Source organism: Phragmites australis, chromosome 11 (genome assembly GCF_958298935.1).
Source record: "Phragmites australis chromosome 11, lpPhrAust1.1, whole genome shotgun sequence".
Taxonomy (NCBI): Eukaryota; Viridiplantae; Streptophyta; class Magnoliopsida; order Poales; family Poaceae; genus Phragmites; species Phragmites australis.
In genome coordinates this window covers 31,441,898-31,469,867 of record NC_084931.1, presented here as the reverse complement: position 1 = coordinate 31,469,867, position 27,970 = coordinate 31,441,898, and the positions used below count along the sequence as shown (strand labels likewise).

The 27,970-nt window shown below is 44.1% G+C and overlaps 3 protein-coding genes, 2 non-coding genes and 1 pseudogene across 6 annotated transcripts; 4 read left to right on the top strand and 2 right to left on the bottom strand.

Annotated features, from left to right (window-relative positions):
• The first annotated feature begins 1,908 nt into the window (after positions 1 to 1,908).
• On the top strand, positions 1,909 to 4,594 carry LOC133884762 (uncharacterized). Its single transcript, XM_062324309.1, has 3 exons — positions 1,909 to 2,079; positions 3,808 to 3,890; positions 4,331 to 4,594. The coding sequence occupies exons 1-3, from the start codon at positions 2,001 to 2,003 to the stop codon at positions 4,364 to 4,366; spliced, it is 198 nt and encodes a 65-aa protein (XP_062180293.1). The 5' UTR covers positions 1,909 to 2,000; the 3' UTR covers positions 4,367 to 4,594.
• Positions 4,595 to 5,310: 716 nt separating this feature from the next.
• LOC133884761 (large ribosomal subunit protein eL28z-like) lies at positions 5,311 to 7,485 on the top strand. The gene is made up of 4 exons (XM_062324308.1): positions 5,311 to 5,469; positions 5,943 to 6,100; positions 6,215 to 6,381; positions 7,187 to 7,485. The coding sequence occupies exons 2-4, from the start codon at positions 5,953 to 5,955 to the stop codon at positions 7,313 to 7,315; spliced, it is 444 nt and encodes a 147-aa protein (XP_062180292.1). The 5' UTR covers positions 5,311 to 5,469; positions 5,943 to 5,952; the 3' UTR covers positions 7,316 to 7,485.
• LOC133885966 (small nucleolar RNA R24) lies at positions 6,524 to 6,614 on the top strand. Its single transcript, XR_009903296.1, has one exon. It is a non-coding gene; the product is annotated as a small nucleolar RNA R24 (small nucleolar RNA).
• On the top strand, positions 6,929 to 7,018 carry LOC133885978 (small nucleolar RNA R24). Its single transcript, XR_009903307.1, has one exon. It is a non-coding gene; the product is annotated as a small nucleolar RNA R24 (small nucleolar RNA).
• A 668-nt stretch (positions 7,486 to 8,153) lies between the features above and the next one.
• On the bottom strand, positions 8,154 to 12,874 carry LOC133884167 (jacalin-related lectin 19-like; annotated as a pseudogene).
• Positions 12,875 to 21,200: 8,326 nt separating this feature from the next.
• LOC133885110 (uncharacterized) lies at positions 21,201 to 26,344 on the bottom strand. 2 transcript variants are annotated; one of them, XM_062324757.1, is made up of 5 exons: positions 26,115 to 26,344; positions 24,488 to 24,753; positions 22,667 to 22,967; positions 21,801 to 21,881; positions 21,201 to 21,692 (listed from the first exon to the last, which is right to left on the bottom strand). In XM_062324757.1, exons 2-5 carry the CDS (start codon positions 24,739 to 24,741, stop codon positions 21,642 to 21,644), a joined length of 687 nt encoding a protein of 228 aa, XP_062180741.1. In that variant the 5' UTR covers positions 24,742 to 24,753; positions 26,115 to 26,344; the 3' UTR covers positions 21,201 to 21,641. The 2 variants fall into 2 exon arrangements, with proteins under 2 accessions (XP_062180741.1, XP_062180742.1); XM_062324758.1 differs by lacking the exon at positions 26,115 to 26,344 and adding an exon at positions 25,487 to 26,027.
• Positions 26,345 to 27,970: the final 1,626 nt, after the last annotated feature.

The window sequence follows — 27,970 nt, the reverse complement described above, 5'->3', positions numbered from 1 at the left end:
GCTAGTGTAAAAGTGCAAACAACGTCAGTTTCAGAATCGCAGAATCGAATTTCGCGTCGTATGCCACAAGATTAACGGCCAGGATGTAGATGGATCGTGGTTATTCTCCTCGATCTGGTCAGGACTCAGGATCAGTGACGGAGCTTGACCAAAATTTCAAGGGTGTCAAAGAAAAAGAAAATTTAAAAATATTCAAGTGATAAACCATAATACTAACCTACAGTACAATTTATAGCCTAGCCATTAAAGAGCCGTACATCTGACATTTCTCATAACTGGATTCAAAATACATATTCAAATGAGATTTAATAGATCATAATAGAAATAGCTCTAAAATAGAGTCCTATGTATACCGACGTGGACTGCATACCTAGTGCTAATTTGTTTTTGGCCCAAATAGGGGGTACAGCCCAGGTTAGCCGAGCTTAAGCTCCGTCACTGCTCAGGATGGCAATACATAGTTAAAAAGGGGCCAATTATCCAATATGCAAATGCACCTCCGCGGTCTCTCGTGTCTCCGGCCAGACGGCTCACAGGTGTTAGTGGCGGATTAGTTTCATGGCCATATTTAGCTCCTATGACATGTAGGGCCCGCAGCGCGGGCTGACCGCTCGGAAGCAGGAAGAACGGGTCTGTTATCTCGGACCATAATCTCCGCCTCTCGCCGCGGCCACGCCTCTCGGCCCCCGCCGTCCTACGCGGCCCTAACCATTTCTTCGCGGAGGTCTCTCGTCTGAATGAATTGCAGCTCGATGGCCTTAGTGCCTTACACAGGTCGAGCTGCTGCTCTGCTTCCATTTTTCCAAGGTCTGACTCTGAATTCTGATTTCTGAATGACTGCAACCGAGAAATAGTTGGTCTAGATGATGTGTTTAAGGCGTCAGGCGACATGACCAAACATACAAAGAATGACATGCCAGCTCCGAACTATCTATACGCGCAAGTGCGTTGCTGGTTGTATCAGGGTGCGCTGCGGTACGAACCCATCACGAAGAGTGCAGAGGACACAAGCACGAAACAGGGCAGACGACCAGCGACCACTCATGCAAACACCATCGCACAGAAAGTAAACCAGAATTGATGTCTCAGGCGCGGGACAGCGCGGGGGACTAACCTGGCAATCGTGGTGGACGGTTGCTCTCCCGGCGACGGACGCGTCCGCGGCGACGCACGGCTTCGATGGAGAGAGAGAGAGAGAGAGAGAGAGAGAGAGAGGTGTATCCATGTGCATCGAGCAGGAGGGAAGGTGAAGAAGAGAGGAGAGGAAGGGTGGCCGTGCGGTGCAAGACAAGCGAGGAAATATTCCCGCGCGTGAGAGGATATTCCCACGACCGACGCTGGATATGCTATGTGCGCTTTGGGTGCCATTAGTTGTTGATATGGATCTTATTTGTATTGATCGTATATATAGATTAGGGAAAGTTATATTTGTTAATAAAAATAGTATTTGATTAATTGTATTTATCTGTATGAGTTGAATTGAATTTTCGTTTGATCGAATTTAAAATCGTATAAGCGGATATAATAATTGAGATTGCAATTGTTTGCTTATATTAAAGTGATTTTATGACACTGACAAGTAAACTCGTCTGTATAAATAGATATAAAAGTCTACGTTTAATAGATTAGACTACGAATATGTATTTATATTCACTAGATCAAACTAAAACAGTATATATTAATAACAAAACATATTTTCTGTAAGATTATACGTATCTATTAGATTTGGTCCTCGCCCATTCAAAGGTTCCTCCATTACCAGCAACCAATTAGCCATTTCTTTCCCAGGAAGGCGCAACCTCAATTCCGCCCGATTTGGGCCTCAGCCCAGTCAAAGGTGACCGTGGGCCTAGCAGTAAACGGGCCGAGGTGGAATCCTAGGGAGAGGACATGGGCCCACGACCACAGATCGCAGAGCACCACCACCATTCCACTGGCTCCTCTCCAGCGACGACGGCAAGGAAGGAACGCGAGAGCGGAGAGGAGCAGAAGCGGCAGCGATGGGCGTGATGGAGAAGCTCAAGATCTTCGTGGTGAAGGAGCCTGTCGTCGCCGCCTCCTGCCTCATCGCCGGATTCGGTACGCGCCCTCGCTCCTCCTCTCTAGCCCAAACCCTAGTGGATACACGTGTACGCGTCGCATGGGGAACGCGGGATCGCTTGCTCTTGGTGTACCTTGGGTTGGTCTGGGGTGGCTCCGTTAAGCTAGGTGTGGTAGGACTAGGGATTGATTGATTTCTACTCGGTTGGCTGGGTCTGACGACCTCCCCATGGACACACAATTCGTTAGATCCAGGATTCCAAATCCGTAGCATTTGGGGTGTATAAGGCTTAATTGCGAATCGCTAGTCCTGTTTGGTAGCGCTGCCTATAACACATGATTCAGCTAGCTTCATAACTCATAAGCTATAGTTTTCTAGAAGAAAAGACAGTTGAGTAGCTTCCCTGTAATTGAGGACACAATTAGTAACACCGCCAAACCGGTTCCAGCCCAATGTGTGCTTGTATGCACACTAGGCATTTCCTTTGCCTTTTCACCCTTTTGGTTAGAACAACTCTATTTTAGCCTATTCGTCTGAAAAGATTTCATGCGCTGCATTTCATTGGCATAGGTGAGGGCTACTGAGGGGTCCTCTGATCTCTTGCTAAAATATAGTAGTTCCTGGATTTCCCCCTTCCTTTGGAACTGTATTTGAAATAAAATTCTTGCTTTTCTAATGGATGTAGGCATGTAGCTAGCATCAGGCTGTCTGTTGTGAACTTGAATGATGTTCCAAAAAAGATCTGAATCTGTACCAATGGGTTAGGGTGACTCAAAACATTTTTCTATCAACGTGGCCTGTAGAAATAAGCTGTTTCATGCAGAGTGTTTAGACCACATGGCATATGAATTCCTATGTGGTGTGGGACAGTGACTTAGCTAAATTCCATGCGGATTCATTTCCTTGGAAATAGAAGGAATAGCATTTCTCAAGACGTATTCTCGGAGTGGAGACGTGTGTTTATTTTCTATGAAACCTGGAGTCACATTTGGAGTTGTCTGGTAGACAAAGTTGGGTGCATTCATTCGAACTCAACCTTTTTATACCATTGTACTAGGACTTGATTTCCTGAATGGATTCTACACAATACCTTGATATCAAGTTTGATTAAGTAACAGTATTGCCCCTCTTCCCTTTTCAAGAGCACAAGACTTGGTTGCTGTTACTTATACTGCTCTTTCATTGAAGTTACTTAGTTGAGCATAGTTATCTCTAATTGATAAGCATGTTTTGGAGCGCAATGTGCCTGTATTGTTCATGACATCAAAATAGCCCTGATTGATCGTACTCAACTAAACAACTAGTGCATCTCAGGTTGACATTTTTGTGTGGCAACTGGATGGATTTTGCTTGCAACCACTGTAGTTAAAACTTATTGTGGAGCCTGACAAGCTCTAGGTGCTCATTCTTCTCCCTTCTATTTTCTTCCCAGAAAATTTCAGCTCAAAAGTGATCAAATTGAAAGCACCTTCTGTACCAAGCCCCATTTTAAATTTCTATTAGCCATAGAAGATAGAACATTGCAATTTGAGTGGTGGCCCTGCTATGGTCATGAACCAAACTGTTCTTATGTAGTTTGACATTTCAGAAAGAAAGTAGACCAATTTTTTCCCATGAAAACACACTAGAGCTAACTTGATTCCTAAGATTTTCTGACTGGGCTGCATGATCCTACGGAATTATTGATTGACAGAAGGGCTAGCACCCTGCCATTGACCATCCTTCTGCCAAATAATTTCAGCTGACTGTACAATTTGAAATTTCAGGTCTCTTCCTTCCAGCAGTTGTACGGCCAATATTGGATTCTTGGGAGACTGCGGAAAAAGTTCCTCCACCTGCTCTAAATGATGTATGTGATTTCCTCCATTTTTGGGTTGTCTTACGTGTTCTGGTTCAATTTCATAAACAATTAGCATTGTTTCCATTAAATTTCTTATGATTTGCCAGTTCAGAATGTTTATTTACACCATCCAAGCCTTACCAAATGAACTTCCTATTTAGATACTCCAAGTCAACTTGGCTAAAAGAATACCAGTTTTTAGAATTACTGGTAGCTCATATTGAGTTGCGCACGGTATCTGTTTTAAGTTGTGTTTCATAATCGCATAATTTTGTTGTCAATCTTGAGGACTTGCTATAGTTCACCTGCCATTTCGAGGTTCCATACGTTTGAACAATGATGCCGAAGTAGTACCATCTCGTGTAAACACTGTTAGCCTGTTACTTATATGAGCTATTTAAAATGGTTGACGAAACGTGTAACTCCTTGTCTTTGGGCACTTCTTCCAGGTGGTTGCAGGTGTCACCGGCAAGAAAAAGGAGTGAACTTGCATCTTTTCACTTCTCAATGTGATCCCACATTTTCTTCCCCATGTTTTGTGGCATCCAGATTGAAAGGCTCTGACAGCCTAGAACACTAGATGGTTAGGGTATCCCACATTTTCTTTCAAGCACAGTGTGGAAAAAGCACAGTATCCTGGTGAGATCGGCGAAATAACCATTGTACCTCAACTCAGTTTTGAACATACTGCAATGTGACTGTTTTAGCTTTCAGCTACTCTACTCAAGAAGTGGATAAAAGGTCATTCCGGACATGTCTTTACCATAGTTGATCGTCCGAAGTTGACTTTTAGTAGCGCCGCAGGCTCGCGGCGCCACCTGCCTGTCGTTTTTTGATCGCTTATGTACCGCACCTAAATGCACCCCCAACAAATTGTGTAGCTGCCCTCCGTCACGCGACACCGGCGACGTCTCTGCCCTCCGCGGCAACCGCCCCCCCCCCCCACTTGACGCCTCCGACTTCGGCGGTTCGGCCGTCGTTCTGCCCCGTCAATTACGGATATATTTATATCTATACTACTATAAAATAAATGAATGAATTATGGTAAATTCAAACAATAATTTACTATTAAAGTTAGTCTTCTGTATTCTTCTCTATCAATATTAAAAATATTAATACATCATTATTTTCTTTCATCTATATGAGTGCGTTTTCAGCTTTTTATTTTGTATTATTTTTCCTGTGAATTTTTGACGTGTGTCGTAATATTATTAATTTCACGTATGTAGATATCTATCATAATATTTTTGATGTCTGTCAAAATATTATTGATATCACGTGTGATTGCTAATATTAAGAGTGGAAAATGGGACGAGGCTCCCGGGCCACGGTGCCGTGAGGATGGTCACGTGTTTAGGCCTGTGGAGCGGTGGGACTGCATGGACCGGGTCGGTTGACCACCTCATGGGCTGTTTTGGGCCCGTAGAGAGAGCTCGGCCCAACAGAGCCCAGGATGCGCTCGCCAAATCTAGGGTTTACGAGCACGCCCCGGTATAAAACAATCGGGGCTCCAAGCCACCCGGCCTTCTGCAGCCGCCACCTGAACACCGGAGCAGAGCCAGGCGACGCCGCTGCATCTGCATCACCGGTGAGTAGATATCTCCCTCTCGTGTTACACGACGGCCTGTTAGCTTCAATAGCGGCTGCCCCCCCCGCTCTATATCTGATTAAGTTTGGGTAGTTCGATTTGCTGCTGCTGTAGTGGTTCGCTCCGTGCCAAGTATACCGCTCTTCGGAGTATTTGTATGATCCGGGTGAAAGATTTCGAGGCTTCGTGCCAGTGGTTTGGTCTTTGATAGGTCGTCGTAGCCTCCTTGCATCTTAGTTTACATTTGTTTTATGTTAAATTTGATTGCAGTGCAATTTGTTCTATCAGTTAGATCTATTACCACCGTAGAACGTAGGACTAGCCAAGGTTTGGAATATTGATGAAAAATTCCCCTGACGCGAGAAGTTGTAGCTCTCTTTTTATGCCCTGATGATTCGTTTTGCTCTTGCGTGTTTCCTGTTACCATTCTTTAGCTACGGAATCTTACAGTAGGTCGTTGAATTGGTGTGTAGACGAAGGGAAATGGCGACGGTTTCAGGGGATCTGATCTGGCAGATTGTGAGGAAGAACAACTCCTTCCTGGTGAAGCAGTTCGGCAACGGCAATGCCAAGGTGCAGTTCACCAAGGAGCCAAACAACCTCTACAACGTCCACTCCTACAAGCACTCTGGTCGATAGCTGCTTCTTGCACCGTTTCTGATCTTTGGTGCCTACACATCACCATATGTAGTCTTTGATAAACATAAAATAGTGCTGACTTGTGTGGGCTGTTGTGGTTTGTTAGGCTTGGCGAACAAGAAGACTGCGACGATCCAGCCAGCAGGTGGAAAGGACACAGCTGTGGTCCTCTCTACAACCAAGGCCAAGAAGCAGAACGCTCCTGCAAAGCTCTACCACAAGTCTGTGATGCGCAAGGAATTCCGCAAGATGGCCAAGGCTGTGAAGAACCAGGTATTAGCACAAGATGATACATAAATGCTTGTTTCTTGTCTCTACCATCATTTGATACTGCTTTGTTATGCTTGCTGCGATAATGCATAGTTCTTTACTTTGTGCATTGGATATTGTTTTCGTGAAGTACTCCTTGTAATTTGTTGCTGTGATGAGCCATAACATGTAAGAAGACCAACCGATCAATTGGTTCTTCCATGAAATATAGCTGATACGCTTGGCTTCTGAGCTTCGATATTGTTTTCCTGTACTACGTGAAAATGCCTTGTTGCTGCTATAGATAGGCTTGGCTTCTGAGCTTCGATATTGTTTTCCTGTACTATGTGAAAATGCCTTGTTGCTGCTATAGATAGGCTTGAAACTCCCTGGCTCTTATGCGGAGCTTTCATAGCTCTACTCTACCACCGATAGTTACATCAGTGGATATGCCTTTGCTTTGAAGGATAGTTAATTGTTGAGTTTAGTTGTATGATATTATCTGAGGGTTGTTCTTGTTAGGTAATTTCTTTTACTTTTATCTATTTGGGTTTCATTGCTGATCCAAGGTGTTGCTGTGATGAGCCATAACATGTAAGAAGACCAACTGATCAACTGGTTCTTCAATGAAATATAGCGATACGCTTGGCTTCTGAGCTGAACCTGCGGACTACTTTTCTCTTTTTGCATGTACCTTTCGAAGAAATAGTAATAATACTTAGTGCTTCAGTTTCTTTACTCTATTTCTGGATTGCCAATTCTTTAACTTATCTTTGTTGGTCCTGAATGATCGCTAAATGTTCTAACGAGATTTCTGTATGCCCTCCAGGTTAGTGACAACTACTACAGGCCTGATCTGACCAAGCCAGCTCTTGCTAGGCTGAGCTCAGTGTACCGCAGCCTCCAGGTTGCCAAGTCTGGTGTCAAGAAGAAGAATAGGCAGCCAACTAAGCTGTAAAGTGCATTAAGCTTTGTGTTTATGTTAAGGGCCTGTTGTTGGTCATGCTCCCAGCGAATTACCTTTGTTCCAACAGTTTTGAGACTTGGAAGTGAGACTCGTTAATATTAGAGCAACCATGTTAAGCTGCTGCATGTCATTCCATAATTACAAATTGGTTGGCACTCGATGATTGCTGCTTTTGTGGGCACTTGTCATGATTTCGTTGCTTTTGATTTCGTCCGAGCTTTCGCTCCCAACAGGTAGTCTTACTCTTGTTGCTGATAGTCTGATGCTTCGTTCTGATTTTCTGAGTATGCTGTCCATGTTGTTCGAGTGGCCTACTGACTGAAATCTGCAGCCCAGAGTGGCCGTGCCATTCGTAGCTTGCTTAGCTATTGCTGGTAAACCTCCGTATGTGAAGCAAGAATGGCCACGTTAGTTTGGAAAACCTAGAGGACGAACGATGGCTTGCAAGCGAAACCTGAAGAAACAGAAATCAGATTCCCGCGAGTATAAGAGCTAACCAAAACCAACTCGTTTTCCTATCGGCAGCGCGGCAGATCGGAGTATCGTACAGTAGCCAATGTCGACCGGCGACGCGGGCATAGAACCCCCAGCCATCGCCGGCGTTCTGCTGAAGTCGGCACGCATTGCCAGCTTCAACCGTCTCGTGTCAGAGCCGAACGCCGGCCGTCTCAAGGACGTCGAGCCTGACAAGGTCAAGGATGAAATCCGGCGGTGGGCCAAGGCCGTCGTCTTGCTGGTGCGCCAGCTTAGCTTCGGAGCGCCGCCGTAGAGCAGCAGCTGCAGGTTACCACCATCAGCTAGTTTGTCGCTCAACAGCTCAAGTGGTCACTCCAAATCATCATACAATGTACTAGCAGTAACTCTGCTTGAACTGTTATATTAGGTACTTCAGGTACACTAGATTCATCACTCGCTGAACACATAGGAAATAGCCTTGCTTGGCCGTTTTTTTATTTGCTTGGCTTTCTGAGCAGTAGCAAACATTATGTCTTGTGAGTTATCTGAGCATTGCCGTTCTGCTGTTTCACCTGCTCATGCTGCTGCTCCTGTTGCTGAGGCCCGATCCGGTGCATGACTGCCCGGTAAGCCGTGAGCCCGAGCTTCTTCACCTTGTCGTACATCGTCTCGGGGCGCAGCGGCGCGACGTAGAGGCCGACGGCGTCGAGCTGCCAGCCGCTCGTCCCGCAGAACCCGACGATGACCCCTCCGTCCATCGGGAACGTGAACGGTGTGCCCTCCGCGACGCCGAACGGCCCGTACGCCCTCTGGTTGGTTCTGAACGCCAGCGAACGGATCACCGGCGAGCCGCCGTTCTCGATGGGGGAGTACTGAGTAGTGCCCGCTCACGGTGGTCAGGAACTCGTCCGGGAAGCTCAGCTTGACCTGTGTACGCGCACACAATTCAGCCAAGAAAACTCAGCAGTGCCATCACACGATCTCGTCAAGTGAACTATCACATGTGAATGTGACTGAGTGACTGACAGTTACAGATGTTGTACGTGCCTGAGTCGTGTGATTGCTGCCGGCTCCACCGTGTCGCTCACCGGGAACGACCAGGCCGTCCCTGTCATACTCTACACTGATCGAGTCGATGCACCGGTCGTAGGACATGGTGATGGTGCGGATCCCGGAGTGGCCGCCGTCGTCCCACGGGCCGGTGTCCTCCTGCGCCGCCCCATGGGCCAACCTTCATGAGCTTCTTCGACACAACCATCTTCTTCTGAGGTTGTTGCTGCTGAAAAATGTGCGCAGTCAAGAAATGTCCATTAAAGGTATGGAACTTAAGAGATCCATTCGCAGAAGAAATTCAGACGTGAAAAGAACTGAATAAAATATTAGCAAGATCCATTGTGTACCATGCTTGCTTCCAGAGAATTGCAAGACTACACCAAGTGGCAAGATGGGCAGCTAAAGGTTCTTCAAGAACACGTATGCTTATAATCTTATAGATAAACACAACTAACGAACAAAAATGGCAGAACAAACAAAAAATGTTGCTCTTAAAACTTTATAGTTGCAGCAAGATGAGGGATAACTGGGGATCAGAACTAGATGCTGTAAGGATAGAATACTACTTTCCAGAAAGCTTAGCATATTGTACATGAGCGTGCTGTTCTTCAACGAGAAGTCTCTTAGAAGAAAATTGAAATTATGGGTAGTTTATTCCTTTTGAAAAATGTTATGGGTAGTTTACAGTTCAATTTGAGAAACTGTTTATGAAGTTACCCTCAAGAAAAACAGATTTGTTAGTTCCTAGTCGCCGGAGATTTTGCATGTCTCAATCATATTTTGAATGTAAAAACCTATCCCCGTAACTGTAAAATCCTATTATTTTTACGATCATGGAGCTGTGTCCGTAAACACCACCCCATAACCATAAAACCAATACATTTAGATGATCTTTAGGTCAGAACGGTCAATTTTCTGTTCAATCAATGTATAGGGCTGTGATATATTTTTAATATCATAGATCATAACTGATATGTGTGAAATTGAAACTTCCCCTAAAAATAAAGATATTCATGTGGTTTTTGTATAAATAAGTTGTCCTTACTAAAGATAACTTAGTCAAATGAAACTATAAAGGCAATGTGAAGTGTTATTTTTTAAGTAGTAATGAAACTATTCAACATATTACAATTTTGCTAAGTTTATTTAGAGAGCTTTACAAATCACTTTTGGCTTACAACCTCCTCTTAGCATATCAAATATGTTTGGATCAGGGATAAATGGAATAGGAATAAAGCTCAAAAAACAAATTTTGGTTAGGACAAGTGCTATTTGTTGGGCACTTTGGCTAAACCGAAATGATGTGTTTTTTAATAAAGCGAAAACTAGCTCTTCCGTGCAGATTATTTTCAAGGCTACACACTGGATAAGACACTAGTCTCTGCTGCAGAAAGAGGAGGAGTGAGGCACAATGCATGTTGCATGCCGTCTTCTGGAGACAGCTATCATGGACATATTCATCAAGTATGTGTAGAAGTTTAGCAATAGAATATGTGTTTGATGATGAACATTGTCTATTTGTTAAATTTCAATTCCTTAGTTAGTGAACTATGGCTACGTGGTAGATGGAGTCTACATCGTAGCAAAAAAAATGTAATAATTATCAGTTTCATACATCTCCGGATGTAACAACTGTGATATTTTTTATTCCATTATCTAAAAAAAACTGTAAAACCGATGTAGCTTTTATGGTCACAAGTCAGTTGAAAGGTCTTTGACCGTAAAAGCAATAAGATTTTACGATTGCGGGGATGACTTTTTACAGTCACAAATGTGACTGAGACATAAGCAAAATATCAGTCATCTGAGAAGGAGAAATACCCTAAGAAAAAAGGATGTGCAACTGTCGGTGTATCAGAAACCGGGGGTCCCCGAATCCCGAGGCCAGGCCAGCCATCCGGGCCATATGGCGCCATCCCGCGAGGTCTCTCCTGTAGGATGAGAAAAGGTCAAGTTCCGGGAGAAGGTGCTCCGGGCCACAGTCGGTGGCCCCCGAGCACCCCAGTTCCCCGATGATCCACGGAATCCAAGTACCGGGAAGAAAATCCTCAGGGAGGTGTCCGGTCACCCCCGAGCGCCCTAGTCCCCCGACGATCAGAAGAGCTAAGTTCCGGGAGAGAGTGCTCGGGGCTGCGTGCGGCGGCCCCCGAGCACTTGGTTCCCCGAGGATCCGTACAAGAGTGCTCGGGGCTGCATGCGGCAGCCCCCGACCACTCGGTTCCCCGAGGGTCCGTACAAAAGTGCTCGGGAGAGAGTGCTCGGGGAGGTGAACAGTACCCCCGAGCACTCGGCACCCCGAGGACAAGAAAATGCATTCTTGGGAGAGAGTGCTCGGGGATGTGAACAGTACCCCCGAGCACTCGGTACCCCGATGACCCAGAAAGACCCCCGAGGGGCCCGCCGATGAGGTGTCAACCAGTCAAAGGCCCGAGGCCGCATTTAATGAGCGTGCGTGGCCTGTCGCCTCCAACTGCTCCCGCCGCGCTCAGCGTCAGTTCCTGCCATGTTTTGGCAGAGAGACGTGGGGCTATTAATTGCACAGATCCCGTCCCGTGCCATCCGGCTTGTCTCAGGATAACGTCGTAAGGACCAAGGCGTTCCTTCTGCCGCGCTGCTGTGGCAGGAGAACAAGACAGGGCGGGCACGCCGGTTGCTCTGCAGCTGCCCGGTGGGCCCTCTCCACGGCGCCCGTTGCCAGGGCATTTATGGTGACGGATTACCGGGCGTGCGACATATTTTTCACCCCCGGTCACTTCGTCCAGAGGAAATGATGACGCCCTTTCCATTTATGGCGTCTCGGAACTCGAACCCCCTCCTTCGGTTCGTGGCATGTCGCAGCCGGTGGATACTTAAAGCAGCCGGCGAAACACAAGTAAAAGGGGGGACCGAGGCGAAAGGAAAAAAAGAAGAGACGAAGAATAGCAAAACAGAGACCAAGAGCAGACACGAAGAACACAGCGCAAGAGAAACACTGTGAGGAAGGCTGAGCCGAGTCCCAGCTGAAGAACAAGGAGCTCCAAGCTCTTAGATAGACCAATATTCTTGTAACCAGCAACATCCTTGAGGGACTTCCTCAGGACAGTTATAGTATCCATACAGGAGTAGGGTATTACGCCCCCGTGCGGTCCGAACCTGTCTAAATTCCGGTGCATTTACTTCTTCATGCACTAGGTCAATACCCCCACCACCGGCCGTTGCATTCATTCCCATTTATTTCTCCGACGAACGTATTCAGGATCATCCCTCCGGCCGAATCTCTAAAAAGGGGTCTCTCGGGATCCCTGCGACTGGAGTTAATCCTCCGACAATAACATTTACACTGCTCCTTTAAACTCCAAGTTCACAAGGTTTTTGTACTTTTACATCAGATGGTGATTCCAAACATTTGGTCATGCCATGACATGTTATGTGGGGACAAAGAGGAAAGGTGAAGGTATGGGTTCTCTGATAGATAATTGTGAAACTGGAGAATATGATGCCATTTGGCAGACAGCATCATTTGTAAGAGAGAATAATTGAATTGCCCTGGTTTGAGCCTTACTGGTTCAAAAAATTGCTCTTTTTTTTATCATAGCAAAACCATTCAATTTATTGCCAAAAACTCTGGTAAAGTGCAACCATGTTCATCTGGATTCAGTCAATAAACTTACACATATTTCTAATGTGTCCAATAATCATTATGGACAGGGGCGGACCCACCCTAGGGGTGGGTCCCCGGGTCTCTGGGCTGAACCTAGAGTATCATGTCCACTGCCAGGCCCAGCCTGCCCCTTATGAGCATGAGTTGCCCAGTCTAAACGTCCAGCTTTTTGCTTCCCGAGTGGTCCGCGCTGCAGTGTGCTCCCAAGGCAAGACCTGATTTACTTGCCGACTCCTGAGCGGTCCACGTGCAGCATGCTCCCGAGACCGAGTAGGACAACAGTCAGCAGGTGGTGGCGACAGCATGACACGGCATGCCATCGTCCATCCGCGGTCCGCTGGTGGCTAGCCCACTTGATGTACCGACAGCATGATCCTAGAGTGGCCGAGCTCGTCCGGCATCCTGCGTCCGCGACACCGTTCTCCCTTGAGGTCGTGATCCCGTCTGCCCAAGCCCCCGAGCAGGTGTTGTTGGCGTGACATTAGGCCATCAATTTCCTGACAGCGATGGAGAGGAGCTCAGACACTGCGCCGCCTTGAAAGGACAATGATGTCGCCTAGAGGGGGAGGGTGAATAGGCGTTTTTACAAAAATTCAACCCTTTCTACCGTTGGCCTAAACTTGCAGCGGAATATAAACTAACGAGTTTTTTACAAGAGAAAAACCTAAATATGCTAGGCTCAACTAGTGCACAATCACCCTAAAGAAGTGTGGAAATTACAATCCTAAGGTGACAAAAATTACTCAATTCTAGCAAGAGATATGCAATAAAACTTAAATTGAAAAAGGCTGAAAACACTGTTTATATGCCTGAAATTACTGTTCACCGGAGACTCCGGTGTAGTCCGGATACTCCGGTGTGTACAGGTCCGGAAACTCCGGTAAAGGCCGGATTCTCCGGGTTCTGTACAGAACTGAGCCCGAAACTGAATGAAATAAATAAGTAAAGAGTTCTAGCTCAAACCAAGTGATGTCGTGTGTTCCCGGAGATGATTCCAAGTAGATTCACGAAGAACCTACACTCAAATACACACAAACAAGTAGATCGAGCAATATGCACAAAGATTTAAGTAAGAACATAAAAGTAAGGAAACAAGAGAGGAGACGCAAAGAATTGTTTCCCGAAGTTCGGATTCACCACCGTGAATCCTACGTCTCCGTTGAGGAAGCTCCAATGAGCCGGGTCTCTTTCAACCGCTTTCCTCTCCAAGCTCGGTCACACTTGAGCTCGGTTTCCACTAACTTGATCTCTTTCCTTGCGGAGGCGAAATCGAGCCCTTCACAAACTTCCGCGGCAACCCACAACCTTGGGTGCTCGTCGGCGACGCCTAGCCGCCTAGGAGGCTTCACCTCCAAGAGTAACAAACACGACGACGAACTTCTTGTCAAGAACTCAAGTGCTCAAGAATGGATTTAGCTCACTTGCACTCAATCTTCCAATCTCTCAACCCAACTCACTTTTCTTCTCAAATCACACACTAGAATGGAGTGGGAGGGAGTTCTTTTGGCTCTAGAGGATGTTCTTTTCGTGCCCTTGCAGCAGCCCCAAAGGATGGGGTGAGTGAGGTATAAATAGCCCACTCCAAACAACTAGCCGTTACTGTTTTTGACAGAACTGGCCGGAGTATCCGGTGAACACCGGAGTATCCGGCCCTAAATCCAAATACGGCGTCAGAACGGTCATAGAATGTGTCAGAACTAGCCGTTACGCTCTTTTCTGGACTTTTACCGGAGTATCCGGCCTACACCGGAGTCTCCGGTCGACACTTAACCCAGAAAACAGCCCCGGAGACTTCCCGGAGTCTCCGGGCACTCCAGGTACTGGAGTATCCGGACTTCACCGGAGTATCCGGACTACACCGGAGTCTCCGGCCTTTCCAGGTACCGGAGAATCCGGTCTTCACCGGAGTCTCCGAGTACAGCACAGCTGACCTCCGAAAAACGGCGATAACTTTTGATCCTGGAGTCCGATTTCGACGATTTTGGACTCTATGGAAAGCTTATTCAGAGGGCTACACATCCCAACTGAATTCATGACCTAAAAGACATAGGATCAAATTAGGAACACTCCAAAACCTATTTTGGACACTTCCGCACTTTCCGCTCCGGACTCTTAACAACAAACTCTCACTTTGGGTTTGGTTGGGAACTCTTGAGCACTGAGACACGACAATTAGCTCACGTTGCATCCCTCTTAATAGTGCGGCATACCTATACTCAAATTCAAAGATAAAACTCGTTTGAACCACTTTGAGCATTTGAAAACTTTCAAGTACCGCTTCTTTTTCTTTCAAACCTTGAGGGTTGCCAACTTCCATATATTCTTCACTCCATCTCTTCTTGATTTTTCATATGATTGATGTGAATCATCCATAGCTTCACATGGCCTCGCACGGTCCATCGGCGTAAAGCCTTCACTCGCTCTTCACCACCGCCTTGGTCCTTCGGCGCCAAGCCATTTGCTTGCCCTTCAACACGGATGGTCCATCGCAGCCGAGTCTTGCTTGCCCTTTACCGTCTTGCCATAGAAAACCATTTTGTATTCGACATCTTCAAAGAATTCACTTTTTCATATATGGAGTCCACTCTTGTTCTTCACTCTTGGCATATATGATTTCAATTCAACTTATACCTTTTTATGGATCCTAACCCCAACTCACTCTCAAGCACAAAGTACATGGGTTAGTCCATAAAACCTAAATGACAACATTTATACCTTAAGTTACTTGATCTCTACAAGTAACTTATTAGCCTTCACGCATATTGTCAATCTTCATATAGAACCTTTAGTTACTTGATCTCCACAAGTAACTTAGCCTTCAAGCTTATTGCTAATCTTATTGAGCTTCTTCTTCTTCTTATGAGCATCACTTAGAGCTCATTCATCTTGATGCATTCTCAATCTCCCCATTTACCTAGAGCTCATGCATATCTCTCATCCATGCATCATCTATGGAACAACCTACTAACAAACTCAACACCACTGTTAGTCCATAGGTATTGTCATTAATTATCAAAACCACACATAGGAGCTAGATGCACTTTCACGCCTGATGTCGTCCAATCCCCTACGCCCAATGTCCCGTCCTCCCCCACCGATGCTAGAATGGTAACTTCCCCCAAATCACAATCGGCATAGTGCAGTATTAATTGTCTAATCTAGAGTTCTAGATATCTAGTCATCTGTGATGAGCATTGAGGGTGAAATTGTATTGATGTGTTATTTTGTAACAGTGTATGCTTGGTTCCTTATGCTATCTTGTTTATTGTAGGCACTATTTGTGACTAACATCCGAATTCATATAGTAAGGCACCTGCTAGATTCTGAAGTTTTGGGGGCATATAATGAGAGGTTCAAACATTGCGAGTCCTTGTTAGTAAAATTTATTGTCTTTATGTCGTGTTCTATATTTTTGCTCTTTTTTACGTAGATCCTGTGAAATTAAATGTGATTTGACAATTACTTATATTGAACGTTAAGTGCATCGTGTCCTTTTAATTTCTAAGGTAAAAGTTCATCCTTGTTACCTAAAATTCCTACGTCCGTCACTAATTATGGAGAACTAGTTGGGTACCACCGAACCAACAGGACAGGAGAATCTTAGCTGACAGCATGCATAAAGTCCAAAAGAAGCCAATAATACACATAGCTAATCTTCGTAGAATTAGTAGAACCAGGTTGAGTACTGAACTTCAGATATTATCAGAACAAAATATTCCATGGCTAGAACTTCAGATAAGAGGTAGCTGTCATTTTTTTCTAAAACTCGAGGTACACGCTTCACCACATTGGCCGTAATTATGGTACCTGTGGCTTCAAGTAAATATCTGTATGGACACAGATGTGATGAGGCATCTAATCCGCAACTTCTCATTTGTACTGTTGGTAGCTCAAATTGCCCATCTCTTGTGACATCCTGCCGTCTACCTGCTGTAACATTCTTGAGCCAGTGCTTACATTGCAGGCTACGCTTTTCAAATTTGAGTACTTGCCAAGAACCAAAGAAACAGACCGACAGCCATATCCCCTTGGAATATGAATATACATGGATTGGTCTCATTGCACCAGACTGTACCGCAACCTAAAGCTTTGCTGATCTGTTCTTTGCTGGACATCATCATGCTCTTTTCTTGCATTGGCTGCCAAGTAGTATTAAAAGGAAGCTCCAAATTTTCAGTTACACATATTAGAAAGCTGCTAATTTTCTGCTAATTACAGCCTGATGTGTGTCATTGACAATCAGCAGTTTGCTATCTTTAAGCTAATTATGGGGCTGCCACTAATTATGAGCTGTCTGATGGAAATAGGCCAGACTGAACGTGGGACCAAAACCTCACTCCTCTCACCTATAAAACACGCACTCCCTTCTCTGGCCTCTCACGAATTATTTCATCTCCCTACAAACTCACAACACAAAGCCAGCGCACGCAAATCTGTCTTAGCGCACAGCGTCATGGACTCCAAGATCTTGTACGCCGTCGTCCTCGCGGCTGTCGCCGTGTCATCCTTCGCCGGCGTCGCCTTCGCCGCTGAGGCCCCGGCGCCGAGCCCCACCTCCGGTGCGGCGGCCGTCTCCTCGTCGCTCGTGGCCGCCATCCTCTGCCCGGCCGTGGCGCTCCTCCTCGGCAACCTGCGCCACTGAGCCGAGCCGAGCCGAGCCCGCGGTGCATCTTGAGTTACTCCTGATGGCTCGTCGATGAAAGCTGCTGCCAACATGCATGCCATGCGTCGCATGTCGTGTCTTTTAATTTGCTTGCTTGTTTCCTGACCTGTGTTTTGTACTGCCGAACCCGACGGGTTTTTATTCGTTCAGAGATTCAGACCATTTCTGTAGCAGCATTGGTTCAACGCGATCATCATGATGTTTGCCCAGAGTCTGATGATATTCCGACCATCGTCCGAGAGACTGAATTTCATCTTCTGATGAAGATGCTGGTTCCTTGTGATTTCACAAAGTCCAAAGCCGTAGCTTGCTTTGTTCTTCTTGCTACGACAAGCCACGTATGTACGTATCGCCTTTTGGGGTGCTACGTATCTCACTCGCAAAGAAAATCGTGGCTTTATCACTTTATGTGAGATAAAAAGGAACAAAGCGTAAAAGCATGTTAAAAAAGCAGCTCTCCTGCTCTGTGCAGTAAAGCCGTCACGCGCGTAAAATCATTGATGAAGCTCGATCGATGAAGCCGGCTGGTCGCAGCTAATCATCGAACGAATTCATGTGCCAACGCAACGCGTGCTTGTCCGACTGCGACCGCAACGCGCAACGGACCAGCCGGCCCGGCCGGCGGCGGTTGCTCCACGATCGGCATGCGCCGCGCCCTCCGCCGTGGCAGATTGATACCAGATAGGCGCGGCTCGTGCCGACGCCCACGTTCGTTTTGGCAGGCGAACGAATGCGAGCGCCGGCCCCCCGCGCCCTGCCGGCCGCAGACCGAAGGAAGAGAGCAGCCCAGGCGCGCAGAATACGACGCCACGCGCGGGACGGGCGCGTCATTTCTGAGTATCGGAGTGGCACGGTGAGAGGTTTCACCGTACGCAGCGGCCCGAGCAGGCAGGGCGTCGCACTGGAACTGGCAGGCAGGGGGGCACATGCGTAGCAGGGGAAGTTGCGGTTGCCGAAAGGAAGGAGAGTGAGAAGCGGGTTGCAGGCGCCGGCTCAGGTCCTTACGGCCGGGCAGGACTACATGCGACATATCAATAAGAGTTCACCAAAAAAACAACAACAATGGAACTGTAAACAAAATTACTCACATTCAAAGTGAAAGATATGAGCTGTAAAAAAGTCTTTCTACCCTGAATTACTGAAGAGGCACAATCACGTGTCAACTTATCAGCTAAAGTTGATATTTTCTGATGCTCCTAATTGGATTTACACGGAGCATTTACAGCAGCAGCAGCAACAACAACAAAATCTTTGTCCCAAGCAAGTTAAGATGATTAGAGAAAATCTTTGTCTTAAACAAGTTAAGATGATTAGAGATGAAACTCACATGATCCAACTAAAATAATAATAATAATGAAAAAAATCTATATTGCCTCCCTCAACTATTACTCAAGTCTGTTTGTCCTCCTGAACCACAAAACTAGTTATCCCACCTTCTCTAACTATTCAAATCGGTACAATTTATCATCTTAACTGTTTTTTATGGTGGTTTTATCCCACGTGACGACATTTCAGCATACCTTGTTGGTAGTGTTTCGCTGGGCAAAAATACAAAAATAGACAACATACGTCAGCGTATTTACGAAAATAGACAACATATCGGCGTATTTGTAAATCTAGCACTTGTATTCGGCACTTTAAAATCCGAAAACTCAATTTCGGTACCTCAAACTCCGAAAATACGTCGGGCCCACTGATTTCGACAACTGAAGTGCCGAATACGGTACTGTTCACCATATTCGACACCTCAAATACCAAAAATACGCTATATTTGGCAACTGAGGTGCCGAAAGCCGTATTCGGCACCTCAGTTGCCGAATACGGCTTCTGCCATGCAGCGAGAAGCTAGCAAGCTACAGTAGAACGCAGAAATGTGTTAAAAAATTCATGTTTTTTATTTAACTCACGATTTTATTTGGGAGTATAAAAATAGTCTAAAAATTCTAAACATTTTCACGAACAAAATAGAGGTCACTAGCAATCCGTTTTAATTGGTTTGATCCAAAAAGCATGAGCCAATATTTAATTAAAATTCTCTAAATAAGCTAACTTTTATAAATTCTAGCAATTTTTAATGCCTCAAATAAATTTTTAAAAATCTAGAAAAAATCACTAATATTCTTCTAATGTGATGTACTAATTTATAAAAATGTTTCGAACCCTATGTTATTTGGTGAAAAAATAAACTCCTTTATAATGATCCATTTATATGCATTCTTATCATTTCATGTCATATTCTCTTTTAATTCAATTTGAATAAAAATAAACACATACATTCTCTTTTAATTCATTTCATGTGATATTCTCTTTTGTGGAGGATGACCGCCCTTGTTGTCATGGCTGGAGTGGTGTGAAGATATACGGCTGAGGAGATGAAAAGCATGACAAGGCAAGAGTATGTTGCGCACTTGCGAAGGTGTTTCGATCTACCGAGGAGTGACAATGTTTGGTTGGGAATATTTTGCTTCCTTAGTGCAGACAACAAATGTGCATGAAAAATCAATCTCAATATGTTCATGTTGACTGCATCACATGAGAAGAATATTAGCACATCTCATCGTCAAATGTGCTGGGTGAGCTTGAAATGATAAAAGAGAATATCACATGAAATGAATTAAAAGAGAATGTATATGTTTATTTTTATTTAAATTGAATTAAAAAGAGAATATCACATGAAATGATAAGAATGCATATAAATGAGGATGTCAAACAGAGGGGATATTAGCACATCTCATCGTCAAATGTGCTGGGTGAGCTTGAAATAATAAAATATTAGTACATGAAATAAAATGAATTAAAAAGATAATGTCACATGAAATGAATTAAAAGAGAATATGACATGAAATGATAAGAATGCATATAAATGTATCATTATAAAGGAGCTTATTTTTTCACCAAATAACATAGGGTTCGAAACATTTTTATAAATTAGTACATCACATTAGAAGAATATTAGTGATTTTTTCTATATTTTTAAGAATTTATTTGAGGTATTAAAATTTTCTAGAATTTATAAAAGTTAGCTTATTTAGAGAATTTTAATTAAATATTGGCTCATGCTTTTTGGATCAAACCAATTAAAACGGATTGCTAGTGAGCTCTATTTTGTTCGTGAAAACGTTTAGAATTTTTAGACTATTTTTATACTCCTAAATAAAATCATGAGTTAAATAAAAAACATGAATTTTTTAACACATTTCTGCGTTCTACTGTAGCTTGCTAGCTTCTCGCTGCACGGTAGAAGCCGTATTCGGCAACTGAGGTGTCGAATACGGCTTTTTCGGCACCTCAGTTGCCGAATACAGCGTGTTTTCGGTATTTGAGGTACTGAATACGGTGAACAGTACCATATTCGGTACTTCAGTTGTCGAAATCAGTGGGTCCGACGTATTTTCGGAGTTTGAGGTACCGAAATTGAGTTTTCGGATTTTAAAGTGCCGAATACCGGTGCTAGATTTACAAATACGCCGATATGTTGTCTATTTTCGCAAATACGCTAGCGTATGTTGTCTATTTTTGTATTTTAGCCGTTTCGCTGACATGACATAAAAAATTCAAAAAAAAATCATAAAAATCACAAAAATTTCTAAAAACACTAGAGACAATTCTAAGACTTTCTGTGAAAAAAAAATAATATCCTTTGCATCATATTTCATAGAGAGGAAGTTTGTAAAAAGAAAAGAAAAAACACGCTTTAAAGAATTCTTTAAAGTATGCTTTTTCTTTTTTTCTTTAAAGCATGCCTTTTCTTTTTTTACAAGCTTCCTCTCCATAAAATATGATGCAAAAGATATTATTTTTGAATTTTTCACATAGGGTTTTAGAATTGTCTCTAGTATTTTTATCATTTTTTGTGATTTTTATGTTTTTTTTTAATTTTTGATGCCACATCAGCGAAACACCGCCAACATGGCAGGCTGAGTTGTCGTCACATAGGACAAAACCACCATCAAAACCAGTTAAAGAGATAAATTACCGGTTTGAATAGTTATAGGAAGAGAGATATCTGGTTTTACGATTCGAAGTATGGATAGGGGACAAACAGACTCGAGCAATAGTTATGAGAGGTAATATAGATTTTTTTCTAATAATAATAATATGAAGTGTTATTGTCAGACACCGTGCATACTACACATCCACCTGGACTGGCTTCGGGATTACTTTGACATTTGACAATGCAAAATGTACTCGAGCGGTATTAGCATGAGGGGTTGCAAAAATGCATTGCTTCTTTACAGGGTAGCAGCGAATGTTCACAATAACAAAAGCAGGCTTGAAAATTTCCTGCTCCTGCAGCCCCTCCGTGTTCTTCTGTGCAGCTTCCGACATTTCTGTCATCCTCGATCTCCATAAGTTCTTTTGGAAGAAATTGATTTTCAGAAGATAGTGCGAGAAGTGGCGAGCCAACCAATCATTCCATAAGAACACTTTACCGCCGATCTTCATCTATTGGATCTGTGCTGGCCTTCTTTCTTATATTCAGCTTCTCATGTTCAGCGATCTTTTTATTCCGAGTCACTGTCCATGTCATGCATAGCTTTCAATCCCCTGGGGCGCTGCAAAATCAATTAAAATGTTAGGTTCAGGAATCGTTAGAAGCGCATGATCTAGGATTTGTAGCTCGAACTACAGGACGGAAATTGATATCGACATGCTAGTCCCACCTTCTTGGAAACCTTCTTCTTCTCTCGGACTTCATATCTTTCAAGAGTCAAGTCACATAGCCACGTTCCTGGGCATACAAACTGCGAAACATGAACAAACTTTAGGCAAGAATTGCAGGATGGTGACTTCTCAATGCTTGATGTGTTGCACTGCTGGTCCATACTACCAGCATTCTTATTTGAAACAGCCAAACTAATTTGCTATTCTTGATGTCATGAGACAACGTTATAATCGTTGTGTCAATTAGCTAATATGTGATGGCTATTGGTCAAGAGCTGTTTTGCCATCTCAGTTAAATTCCATCTCTAATTGTCCAAGCATGCTTGGAGTGAAGGCTAAGAAAACTATTGATGTCTACTATTTTTTTTCATATAACAAACGTATTTGCTTCAGACAGAAGCATGCTGTATTATTATGGACGTGTCTTGGCAAGAAATTTGAATCTCCAGGTATTTTATCGATGCTGTAGACCGAATCTTAATATTTTATTTGCACGCCTCCTATGGTTAAGGGACAAGGCAGGCAGCGTGCACAGAGGTGGTCCTATGGTCCATGTGATCTGATGTCCTGTATGGCTGTATCTATAAAAGTGAATATCCAATCTATTCACAGCACTGGTAAATCCTTGCATTCCAAGGCTAGCCCTAAAGTTCGGAGAAGATAACTGCTGTCTACTGTATTTTCAAAATTTGAGTTTGGAATCTCTCTGCGTCAAGCAAGGTATATTCATTTGTTATCTGTACCAAGGACCTGTAACAGAATCCTATGCACAAGAAACTTCATGAACTCAATGAATTGAGTACCTTCAGTTAAATGAAAAAAAAAAAAAATATAAGAACGAAATGTTATAGGGAAAGGGTCATACATTGACGGTTCTCTGGATGACTTTGGCCCTTTTCTTGGGCCGTTGGGGCAGCTTGGATCCTTTGAACACCCAGAAATCCTCTTCCTTCTCTCTGTTTGTCAGGGTGATTGCGAAATTCGGCCAAATTGTCCCCTCACTTCCTGATGAAGAGCCCTTATTGTCATCTGGAAATGTCGGTGGAGCTCCATTATTGTTGTTGTTACCTCGACCAGGGCGCTCCCTGTCTGGTGAGGCAACTGTGCGAATCCCGTTCTGTTGTTGCTGTGCTGGCAACTTCATGACTGAAAGCTCCTCCGAGTTCCTACAAATTCAGTAACAATGTATATTATAAACAGTGAAGAATGTCAGTTTGAATCTATTCAATAAAAACCATCTTGTTGCTCATAGGTCATAAGGAAGGCCAAGCAGAAAACAGGAACACACGTTGAACATCACTGTGTATGTTTTATCAATCAACAAATTACAAGATATAGTTCTTAAAATATGATTCATTGAGTATAGTATATAAGCAACTGTGTATGTTTTATCAATCAACAAAGAGGGCATGAATTAGGCAATGGGTAATGAGATAAAAATATCTACTACAATTTCCACTCTGGTGGCAAGAAAGAGGAACGTTCAATGGTAACATCTCGCATTGAGAATTGGATGACTATCCAGCTTTTAACCTCAAAACATTCTTAAATACTGAAATTAGGAGACTGCAAAAATTCAAGATCCACCTCCAATTTAGGGGAACGGGAGAATATAAAAAGCAAAAACTTGCGCCAATTACCTCTATCATGCTTCGTTCTCTCCAGGCAGGATACTACAAATACATCAAATGTAATGCTGATAAGCTTTTTTTTTAAGAGAGAGGGATGCCAGCCTCACCTCACAGTTCTTTCCACAAATAGTTTCAGTAAAGCAAATTACGGATAAGTTACTGTACCAGCAAAAGGCCGGGTAAGTCATGTGATGCAGAAATCAGATTGTAACATAAAGTAGTATTCACAAAACTATTTTTGATGCAAAGTATTCACAAAACTATTAGTTCTACTTTTGATGAGAACTCCTGACAATTCAGATCATGAATTCAAATACAGCCAATTCAGCTGGATTGACCAAAGAAGGAGAAGAAAGTTACTAATCTGCTGGTCCTTAAAATCTAGACAACAATCTCACCTCGCATGATAAGGAGAGGAAATAAGTCAAACAGCCCTCTAATTTCAGTGTAGTAAAACCAGGCTCTCTGTAGCAAGTACTAGCTTCTTTCATCCTTTCAGGGACCCAAATTGAGTGATACAAGGAAACACCAAATAATATCAGAGCTAACGAACAAGATTAGCACATACCCCAAGAATGTATATCAAGTTTCAAACAGGGTAAACAACTAGAACGCCCTGGCCTCCACATGCCAAATTCAGCAGTATGGGACACGGACTACTCCATTTTTCTGGAAGAAGAGAAGGTTATAGTGTTGCTGTGTTGGACCAATCACCACCATAAGCCAATAATTTGTTTTAGAAATAAACCAACCAAATATCAATCATGCTTCCCCAATAATTTGGTTTAGAAATAAACCAACCAAACATCAATCGCTGCTTTACCCAAAATGCGTGCCTTCAACAGAAATTTGGCAATTTTGCTATGTAAAACAGACTACATCATCTAATTTGATGTCCACCATTCATTCAAATTCAAAACCAAACCAGATCAAGCCTCTGTTCTTCTGATCGCTGGCACGTGCCCAAGACAACATCAGAGAGCACACGCAACGCGCACAACAACACGAACAGAAACAATAAAAAAAAAATTCGAGGTGAGCACAAAGGCACAGACCTGGGGACGCGGTGGTGGGGGTGGCCGGTTGGGTGGTGCTGCGCGGCTGCAGCTGCTGCCGCGGCGGCGCGGCGCTGGCTCACAGCCGCCTTCTCGGCGGCCGCGGTGGCGGCGGCCTCGACGTCGCGGCGCTGCACCTTGACGCAGCGCAGGCGCTTCCGGTTGCCCCACTGCAGAAGCAGGTCGCGCTCTGCCGCCGCGCCACCGCGCGAGGAGCCCCGCGTGTGGTAGTGGTTCCTCGCTTCCTTCTCCATTTTCCCGACGAGCTGAAGTTTCAGGGTGGAGGGAGGGATGAAATCGCAGTCAAACTGGAGTAACGATAATGTAAATTGAACGAAAATGCTGAGCTCGTCCAAAAATCTCTACATGGATTGAAGGGGAGGAAGGTGAAATGGAAGCAAAACCACACAACGAAGGTGAAATTGAAGGGTAGGAGACTGATTGGAAGGGGATGAGTCATCAAGACATCGAAAAATTGGAGTTTAATTTTGACTCGTTTCACAAAATAGAATTCTTACTCAAAAAGATTTTGGTAACGGACAGTGATTCCACTGACCGATCAAATCTCCGAGATAAAACGGCTCGACCACTAAAATCCGGCTCAACTTTAACTGGCTGATCAAATCAACAAGAGAAAGCTGGGGTGAGCTCTACTGGATTTCAGATGGAGCCCAGGTCAAATCAGGAAAAGTTAAAAGTTCGAATTGGAATAAAAATGTGATTTTCAGCTCAATTTAACTCATTTACTCAAGAGTAGAATCGAAGAAAACAAGCAGTCAATCGAATGCATAATCTGGACACCTGTAGTTTATTGCACCCAATTTTCCATTCTTGCAAACTCAACAATTACATTGAACGGAACAATCCAGAGGGGCAGCAAATCGAGAAAAGTCATAAGAACAAGAAAATGACAAAATTAGCAAGTACGAGACCAACTTGCAAAAGGGGAAGAAACTGAAATGTGCAGACTTGACGATAGTATGATAGAAAAACACCAACAGGGAAAACGGAGGAGATCCAAACCACAACCAGCACCCTACATAAACTACTCCTGATTCCGGCTCCCTCTCTCCAATCGACCAAACTGAGGAACACCAATGAAACAGGGGGAAAAATCGGGACTTGCAGACGAGGAGCAAAAGATTATTCGGTAAATCGCTCGATCACAAAGGGGTCACTTATCAAGTCTTAATCGCGTGAATCCCAAGTCAGGCAGTTCAGGTTGCGCGCAATCGTAGCGCAACCTGATGCAACTCACGCCGAAATGCACCTACGGGAGAATTGGATTCAAATAACGAACTCCAGATAATCCCTCGCTTCGTATGGGATCCCACAAGCACAGAACCAGAAGAATCCCAGAACAGGAAGAGGAGGGCAATTAGAATCCGATCCCAGCATGGAAAAGGATTGGATCGTTCAGAACATATAATCACCTGAAGAACCTTAGAAATCAACAATTCAAACAAATCACAAGTAAGAACTCACAGAAACTGGAAGGAAAAAAAAACCTTTTCATCAGAGTGCAAACCTCGCAACTCCAATCCACACCAAAATTACCGATGGTAACAGCAACGATCGAGGAAAAGAGCAAAGGAACCGCAGTTCAACGAACTGGAAAGAGCTGAACCTGAAAATACCGCGCGTTCCTGCGCCCTCCAATTCACCTCCCGGACTAAAAATCCTCCGCTTCTCTTCTCCTCCGGATGAAATACAGATCAAGTAGAAGAACGGATTATTCGAGGCAGAGGTTTCGCAGTAAATGGAACCGGAGGAAATTCCGGACGCCTCTCTGCCCCGTGTTCCTCCCTCTTCTTCCCCTCTGGAAGCCAGGTGAGGAGCAGGAAGAAGGCCTTCGCATTTTAAGGGCCTGTTTGGCAGAGCTTCTCCTGATTCAAATTCTCTAAAAGAATTAATTCTCTGAAGAAGTGATTCTGTGGCTGAAAGTGATTCTTAATGATTCTCTAGGATAAACTCTATGAATTAGGAGAATCAGCGTGGTCAGCTCCTCAGGAGAAGCTACTTTTTTCAGCTCCTCAGCTTCTAGTTCATTTCAGTGAATCAGGAGAAGTGATTCACTCAGGGAGCTAAAGTTAAATTCTGCCGTTTGGCAGAGCTCCTCCAGATTCAGCTCAGAAGCTGAATCTGGAGCTCTGCCAAACGGGCCCTAATATGCCTTCTCCCCCGCTCCTGACCCGTCGGGCACACCAGAACCGGATCCTATCAGCACTGCACCACCGGACCACCCCCAGCCGCTGATCTCCCGACGGACCGCCTGCATCGTCCCAGCTCGTCGCTCTGCCGGAAGCGAACGCTGCTGTGAAATGTCGTGCTGTTGGCTTGCCTCCCTCCACATGCGTCATGTTGGGTCTGGATCAGACATTGGACCGGCCCAGAGTCCAGATAGGCCAGCCCAAGCACAATCCTACAAAAACCCTTGCAAGTTCATCCATGTTCTCATATACTAATCCAGGGATTTCAATTTCGTTTTACAATTTTTTCGTTCACTGGTAAAAAAAATCAAAATTCGTGAAATTTTATCAAAATTTTGGTTATTTTTCGTCATCTGCTCTGTAGGTCTCACATGTCAGTGAACGAAAATTCTAGAATTAGATATTTCATTTCTCTCTAAAATTCCCAAAATTCACAAAAATTTGCTGACTAATCCATTTGTGCAACTATAGATCTTCAGCAGCAAAACTATGGTGTACATAGATTACAAAAGACCTTCCCGAGGACTCGATTATCTTCTTACCAAGCTGGCATGTCGATAACTATTCTCGTTGTGGATAAGACTTCTTGAAGCATGTTGCCCCATGGTTCAGTGATGATGGATTCCCACCCAGAATGAATCTGAAGATCATTTCCAACAGGTAGCACACACATCGTGCCTTGCAAATGAACAATGTCAATCTTGCGGTTGCTAGTGTGCACATCTATATGTATTGCAAAGAAACAACGGTGTGGAAAATGCACATAGGTGTTCTGCTCTCTTGAGAAAATGCTAGTTACTTTTTTCAGTTTGTTCTGAAAAATGACAAATGTATCCGGAACCCTGTTGCTTGAGGTTGACAATACACTCCTGAACCGTGTCGATTTGCGACTGCATGCTTCCAAAACAAGATTACTTTGTTGTGCACTGCTAACATATTAGTGACTGCAAACATAGAAACATTTTCAAACGTAGGAAAACCGACTAAAACTAGATTGAGGGTATGCCTGATGCATGTGCCACAAGCCTTCCAACGGTCTATCAAACATAAAATCAGTGACGAAGCTAGAGCAAAAAATATCTTAGTGCACCACCTCATCGTACTTATAGAGCAAAAAATATCTTAGTTCGATGCTCTGCTCGGCTGCTGCTTGCCCCTTTTTGTAGCGCCTCCTTTCCCAATTGCCTGCCCCACTTGTCAACTAGTTCAAGATGAAGCAACTGAGTTGCTAGAAAACCTATATTACAACATGAGGAGAGCAACTGCTATTATA